Raw genomic sequence first — 7,138 nt, forward strand, 5'->3', positions numbered from 1 at the left:
GGCTGCTGACAGCCCATCCATCTTTGGGAGTACAGCCCAGCCCTGGCCTGCCTTCCTGTTTCTGGTTTCACTAGTTTTGTGTTGGAGGCAGCATATGTGTGTTTCACAAAGACAAGCTCAGGAGCAGAACTCTGCTCCACCCCAGTTCATTTTCGAAACCAAATCCAAAATACCAAGGCTGATTCTTGTATGTCTGGGCTTTGTCATTTCTGCTAGCAGTCTTCATTTCCCAAACTGGGAGGAGTGAGGGGGAGCCCCGTTGTTGCACATTTGAAATGCCTCACCCTAGATGTCTTTTCTTTTTATAGTCTTGCCACATTTCGTGCTATCAGCATTCCAGTTAACCACTTCAAACTTTTCATCAGTTAAGTTCCGTCTTTCTTTAAAAAAAAAAATACCCTGAAAGGCCAAAAATCCCTTTGACATGACCAGTTATGGTTTGCTGAGTACAATGTTCTGGTGTACAGTGTATTTGGTGAACTAAACTGTCTCAAGCTGGGACAGAAGCTTATCTGGATGGATAAGAATCCCTGAAATGGGATTAGCTAGGTGAATGTGCTGATCTGGTAAAACATGGAGGTGGCTACAAGACACCTGATGGTGGCATGGCAGGGTTTGGAATTATGAATTACATCAAGCAAAGGTCAGCATTATGCCAACAGACAAGACATCTGATTCAGTTGTCTTATGGAAACTATAGTGAAGTATATGTCTGTGCCTGTCATTGCCTTGCTTTCTATCATTCTTTGACTCAGGGCACTATTTTATTTTGTCGTTGTTGGGACAGCTTCTTGTGGTTTTCCTTTTTGTTTATTTTGTCAACCGGTCATATCTAAAACTTCCAATATGAATCTTTCTAAGATTTCTGTCAGGGTGGAAGAACATACTTTGCACACACACGCACATACAGGAAAAAAGCAGTTCCTAAAATGTCATGTGAGTTTCTTTTTTCAGTCACTCTAGAGACGGGACTGATGATGGTACTTGCTCCCTGAGACACCGACATATCTGGTAGGTATAATAAGCTGCAGAATTCTGCTTTCCTCTTCAACTTGCAATTTCTTATTCTTCACTCCTGAAAACCTCTCTCTCCCCTCCAGTTCCCCCTTCCATTTTCATAACCACATAGCAGCCCTTTTAGCACTCTCGAAAACATTGCGTGGGCAGTATCTTCTTATTGATTCATCCCTCAGTTTGCTTTGGAGTAGTATTTGTATTACTATCTTTACAGCATTCCTTGACTCCCTATCCCCTTCATACCATCTTCTGTAGCTATATGAGAAGGCAGCAAGATTCAGCTTTTGCAGCACTGTTCTCCGGTTGTGCCTGTAAAAGTCACTTCTGCATGTATCAGTAAGACCGCAGGAAATGGAACGAACTTCTTAGAATTTTAAATTAAGCCCCCAGTGGCCTTCCAGTGACTTCTTTCTTAGCTTTCCTTGCAGATCACTCTCACCTAAAAGCCTCTTAGCAGTTGTTACCAAAAAGTGGTAAATTACAATGTCTGTTACAACTGCTTATCTAATTTCCTTCGTGGTGAAGAAGTTCTAACGCTTCTGCATTGCTCCACATTTAGACTGTGTGTTATGCAAGAAATATTTCTTTTTTTAAATAATATTGATATTTAGTCCTGCACACAGCAGTCCCTGACTGCCATTTAAATACTGGCATAACAGAGGTTAAAATAGAATCAGTTGGGTTTGTCTTATTCATGTCTCCTCAGTTGCTTCTGCAGGCTGTATTCAGCTCTTACCTATGCAGCTTCCCTGCATCCTGGTAATGCTTTTATGGACCTTTCAGCAACACAACTGTACTCATTGATTCGACAAGGGTTTAGTTAACAGGGATTTTATAAACAATTTTAATAATGCCTGAAGGATGATCAGGCTCTTTTTCTCAGTTCTGTATTGACTTCGCTAGAGTTCCTTTACTTTCCTTTCTAAATTTACTAATATCTAAGTCCAAGGATAATTGAGCAATTAAAGTTTTTCCACTACTATTCTCATAGTTTTAAAATGTCACTTAAGTATTCTGTGTCTCAGCTTCATTGTCTTGCAGTAAGACACCTTTTCTTATATCTAAAATGGCTCAAGAACATTACTGCTATTACTCTGTATTTTAATTTTTCTTTCTACAACTAAATTTCTGTCTTTCCAAGGAACCAGCAGAGAGCTTAGAAAAAAGCAGGGAGAAGGAAATGCTTACTGAGACTTTCCTAAATATATCTCTTAGCAAACGGAGTTGCTGTCCTGTCTGGTCTATTTATAATGTCCAGAAAGTGGAGCAGGGTTATTTCATTAAGACAAGCATTGCTTTCTTAACCTAAACCTATTTCACTGGTTACGCCAGAAGAAATCACTAATTTTAAAGGGGAAAGTAACTAAAATGCTGACTGACTTACCTTTCTGGAGAAAAGTGTGTACAAAGCCAGAAGTCAATGAGGAAAGACACCTGGTGACAGTGTGGGCTTGTGAATAGAGTCTCCACTTTAGAGTGGAGACTAAAAAAGAACCAGACTGAAATCAAAGGGGGTGGTAGAGATAGGAGAATTTAAGTGTCTACACCCCCCTGTTTGAATAGTGGGGCTTATGTAGTTTAGCCACCATGAGAATGATGAAGGTGATAAAGGTCAGACAAGTAAAGCCTTTAGCATAAATTTGTGTAGTCCGATGCCTTTGTACCCTGACAGATCTGTACTGTCAGAGGTGCTTCAGTACAGATAAAGAGAAGAATTTGGGGAGGAGGGTGTGAATTCCCTACTAATTTGTTTTCTGTTTTATAGCTACAGAATGCCTCAACTCCTGGGTAATAGCAGTTCACATGAACAGGCTGCTGCACATTACGCTTCAGAGTCCATTGTCTCCATTGCTGTCTTCATCATCATTTTCATCATAGGTGTCCCAGGCAATGGACTGGTGATCTGGGTAGCTGGTCTGAAAATGAAAAGGTCTGTGAACATTGTCTGGTTCCTAAACCTTGCCGTGGCTGACTTCATGTGCTGCTTGTCCTTGCCATTTTCCATTGTTCACCTGATCCTCCATGAGCACTGGCCATATGGTTGGTTCCTCTGCAAAGTCATTCCATCAATCATAATCTTCACTATGTTTGCTAGCATCTTCCTACTCGTGGCCATCAGCATTGACCGGTGCCTCCTTGTGATGAAACCGGTCTGGTGTCAAAATCATCGAACAGTGAAATTTATATCACTAATATGCAGTGGCATTTGGATCCTGGCCTTCATTTTCTGCTGTCCTGTCTTCCACTACCGTGAGACTAGCACTTATGATGGCAAAACGGAGTGTGGGTACAGTTTTGGAGATGATGAGGTTTATATGGATTATAATGACGAGAGTTATATGAATGATTCTGTAAATGTGTCATGGGAAGAATACTCACCTTTAGCCTACAATGGTAATGACTCTTGGGGAAATTTCTATGAAGGTTATCCTGTATCCCTTGCCTTACGGGTAATAAACATCACTAGGGCTGTTTTTGGCTTTGTACTCCCCTTTGGCATAATGGCAGTTTGCTATGCCCTTATTGCTTTCAGAACGCGTGCAAATCAGTTTCACAAGCCACGCAACAGGATGCTGCGAACAATTGTACTTGTGGTAGCTGCATTCTTCATCTGCTGGGCTCCATACCATGTAGTTGGGATTCTGCCCCTTGTACCTACTCTTGGAACGAGACTGAAGGAGTCATTAGTCCTCTGGGATCACCTCTCTACAGCACTTGCGTACGCCAACAGCTGCATCAACCCCCTGCTCTATGTTTTTGTGGGGCGGGACTTCAGGGCAAAGGCTCGACAAACAGTGCAAGGAATCTTGGAAGGTGCCTTTACTGAGGAACCAACACGTTCAAACCCTTACTCCCTTGACAGAAGCAAGACTTCGACAGAGAAGGACATTAGCAGCACAGTGTAATGCAGGACTTCTGATCACCACTGTAGAGTGAGCGAGCTATGGCCCTGTGCATCAATCACTCGCCACTTAAAAGATTTTTTGCTCTGACACATTTGATTAATCTGGAGATCTGCACACAGGGCACTGAGATGGTTCGGATCAGAACAGCTAACCGCCTTCATATCCTACTTTAGAGAGATGGGAAGTTGGAAGTACCAAGAATAATAATCTGAGAGAAGACTCGTGAAGCAGAAGACACAGACTACTTAAACCTTTAAAGAAGAAAGCAGGCTTGCAGAATGATTTGTGGTGGGATTATGTAGTTTAACCTCTGACTTGCTAGATGAGAATGTCATTAGAGTCATTTGCATATGTCTATGTTCTACATTTCCTGTCTCTGATAAACTGCAATGAAACTAACTTTGATGTCTGTCCTTGGAATCTGTCATTCCGTCTTTCCTCTCCTTTAACTATACTCGGGGTCTGAGGGGTTTTTTTTCTGAAGATTTCCTTAGAGGTTAGTGCTAGATTTTCCTACAGCAGTGCATTAGAACAGCACTTGCCCCAGTCAGCTGTGCTTAACTGACTTTCATGCCCTGGTAGATGCCCAAGATATTTCTTTGTCCCGACAAATCCATCACTGTACAGTAGTAACTGGCCCAAAGCACCTGTTTGTCAGCATGCACTCAGTCACTGCCTCCCCAACACTCCCTCCACCACCAGAGTCCCAAATCCTCCTTTTAGGAAGTAGTCTGAGATTATCCAAATGTACCTACTACATTTTAAGATGGCGCACCAGCAGAATTTGAGCAACTGCAGTCCAGGTGGCTGCTGGACTATCAGCTATTTGGTAAAACCTTGGAATCGAGAAGTGAAAACCTCCAGTCTGACCTCAAGAAGGTGGGGAACAAGCCTGTGGCAGCGGTCATGTCCAGCTCTCTATAACAGAGATGTGCTTCTCATTGTCTTTCTGGTGGAGGAAGATAAAAATTTTGTCCAGTCAGGTTATTATGGGGGTGTTTCCCAAGCCTGAACGTTCCCTGCTCCTGAAATGCAGAAGTATATTTACTAGGTACTCTAAGGAAGTGGTTTACAATCTGCTTATGTTAGTCCTTCCTTAACAGAGTAGGGTCAACAACTGGTATGACAAACAGCCACTAAACATTGGTATAGTTTTCACTTTGTCTTACTGGTGAGCACAAGTTGAAAGATTCATGGATCTCAGTGTCCTGAGAACAGCAGCTGTGAGAACTTTTGGCTCTTTCTCTTGACATCCTAAAAAGTCTCAGTTCTGAAGTACATATAGGTGTGTGTACTGGGTTTGCGTGGCAAGGTTTTGGTAGCAGCAGGGCTACAGGGGTGGCTTCTGTGAGAAGCTGCTAGAAGCTTCCCCTGTGTCCGATAGAGCCAGTGGCAGCCGGCTCCAAGACAGACTGGCTGCTGGCCAAGGCTGAGCCCGTCAGCAACAGTGGCAGCACCTCTGGGATAACATATTTGAGAAGGGAGGAAAAGAAAAACCAAACATGTGCAATTGCAGCAGGAGAGAGGAGTGAGAATATGTGAGAAAAACAGCCCTGCAGACACCAAGGTCAGTGCAGAAGGAGGGGGAGGAGGTGCTCCAGGTGCTGGAGCAGAGATTCCCCCACAGCCTGTGGTGAAGCCCATGGTGAGGCAGCTGTGCCCCTGCACCCATGGAAGTTAACAGTGGAGCAGGTATCATAGAATCACAGCATGGTTTGGGTTGGAAGGGACCTTAAAGCCCATCCAGTCCAAACCCTCCTGCCATGGGCAGGGACACCTTCCACTAGCCCAGGTTGCTCAAAGCCCCGTCCAACCTGGCCTTGAACACTGCCAGGGAGGGGGCAGCCACAGCTTCTCTGGGCAACCTGTGCCAGTGTCTCACCACCCTCACAGTGAGAAATTTCTTCCTTCTACCTAGTCTAAATCTACCCTCTTTCAGTTTAAAACTGTTACCCCTCATCCTATCCCTACACCCCCTGATGCAGAGTCCCTCCCCAGCTCTCCTGTAGCCCCTTTAAGTACTGGAAGGCCGCTATAAGGTCTCCACAGAGCCTTCTCCAGAGCTGGACACAGCACTGCAGGTGGGGTCTCACAACAGCAGAGTAAATGGGGAGAATCCCCTCCCTCGACCTGCTGGCCACACTTCCCTTGATGCAGCCCAGGACACAGTTGGCTTTCTGGGCTATGAGCGCACATTGCTGGCTCACAGTCAGTTTTCCATCCACTAATACCCCCAAGTCCTTCTCCGCAGGGCTGCTCTCAATCCACTCATCACCCAGCCTGTATTTGTGCTTGGGATTGCCCCGACCCATGTGCAGGACCTTGCACTTGGCCTTGTTGAACTTCATGAGGTTGGCACGGTCCTACCCCTCCAGCCTGTCCAGGTCCCTCTGGATGGCACATCCCTTCCCTCCAGCGTGTCAACCGCACCACACAGCTTGGTGGCATCGGCAAACTTGCTGAGGGTGCACTCGATCCCACCTGCAGCCCGTGGGAGACCCCACGCCAGGGCAGGTGGATGCCCAAAGGAGGCTGTGACCTCATGAAGAGAGGAGTCCGTGCTGGAGCAGGCTCCTGGCAGGACTTGTGACCACGAACTGCTCTAGCGTGGGTCCCCCACAGGAAGAACTACAGTTTGGGGGAAGGATTCACATTGGAAAAGTTCATGGAGGACTGTCTCCTGTGGGAGGGACCACACGCTGCAGTAGAGGAAGAGGAGTTCTCCCCTTGAGGGGGAAGGAGCGGCAGAGACAGTAGGTGATGCACTGACCGCAACCCCCATTCCCCATCCCCCTGTGCCACTGGAGGGGAGGAGGGAAGAAATCGTGAGCAAAACCGAGCCCAGGAAGAAGGGAGGGGTGCGGAGAAGGTGTTTTAAGATTTGGTTTTATTTCTTATTATCCTACTCTCATTTGATTGGTAATAAATTAAACTAATTTCCCTGAGTCTATTTTGCCCGTGACGGTAATTGCTGGGTGATCTCCCTCCCTTATTTCGACCCATGAGCCTTCCATTGTATTTTCTCCCCACTGTCCAGCTGAGGAGGGGAGTGATAGAGTGGCTTTGGGGAGCACCTGGTGTCCAGCCAGGGTCAACCCACCACAGTGTGAGCTGTTAATTTAGGAATATTCACACCCAAATTCTGTTTCTAAGGTCGAACCAAGCTCACCTGACAGGCGCCGCTGCGAAAAAATTCAATACTGGCACCAAAAGAG

At 45.6% G+C, this 7,138-nt stretch overlaps 1 protein-coding gene across 1 annotated transcript; it reads left to right on the forward strand.

Moving 5' to 3' along the window:
• The first annotated feature begins 707 nt into the window (after positions 1–707).
• C3AR1 (complement C3a receptor 1) lies at positions 708–4,322 on the forward strand. Its single transcript, XM_074869493.1, has 2 exons — positions 708–1,011; positions 2,783–4,322. The coding sequence occupies exon 2, from the start codon at positions 2,790–2,792 to the stop codon at positions 3,921–3,923; it is 1,134 nt and encodes a 377-aa protein (XP_074725594.1). The 5' UTR covers positions 708–1,011; positions 2,783–2,789; the 3' UTR covers positions 3,924–4,322.
• Positions 4,323–7,138: the final 2,816 nt, after the last annotated feature.

Source organism: Strix uralensis, chromosome 5, assembly GCF_047716275.1.
Source record: "Strix uralensis isolate ZFMK-TIS-50842 chromosome 5, bStrUra1, whole genome shotgun sequence".
Taxonomy (NCBI): Eukaryota; Metazoa; Chordata; class Aves; order Strigiformes; family Strigidae; genus Strix; species Strix uralensis.

Excerpts from the sequence above, each read along its gene's own strand:
- C3AR1 (XM_074869493.1), top strand. The coding sequence starts at position 2,790 with ATGCCTCAACTCCTGGGTAATAGCAGTTCACATGAACAGGCTGCTGCA.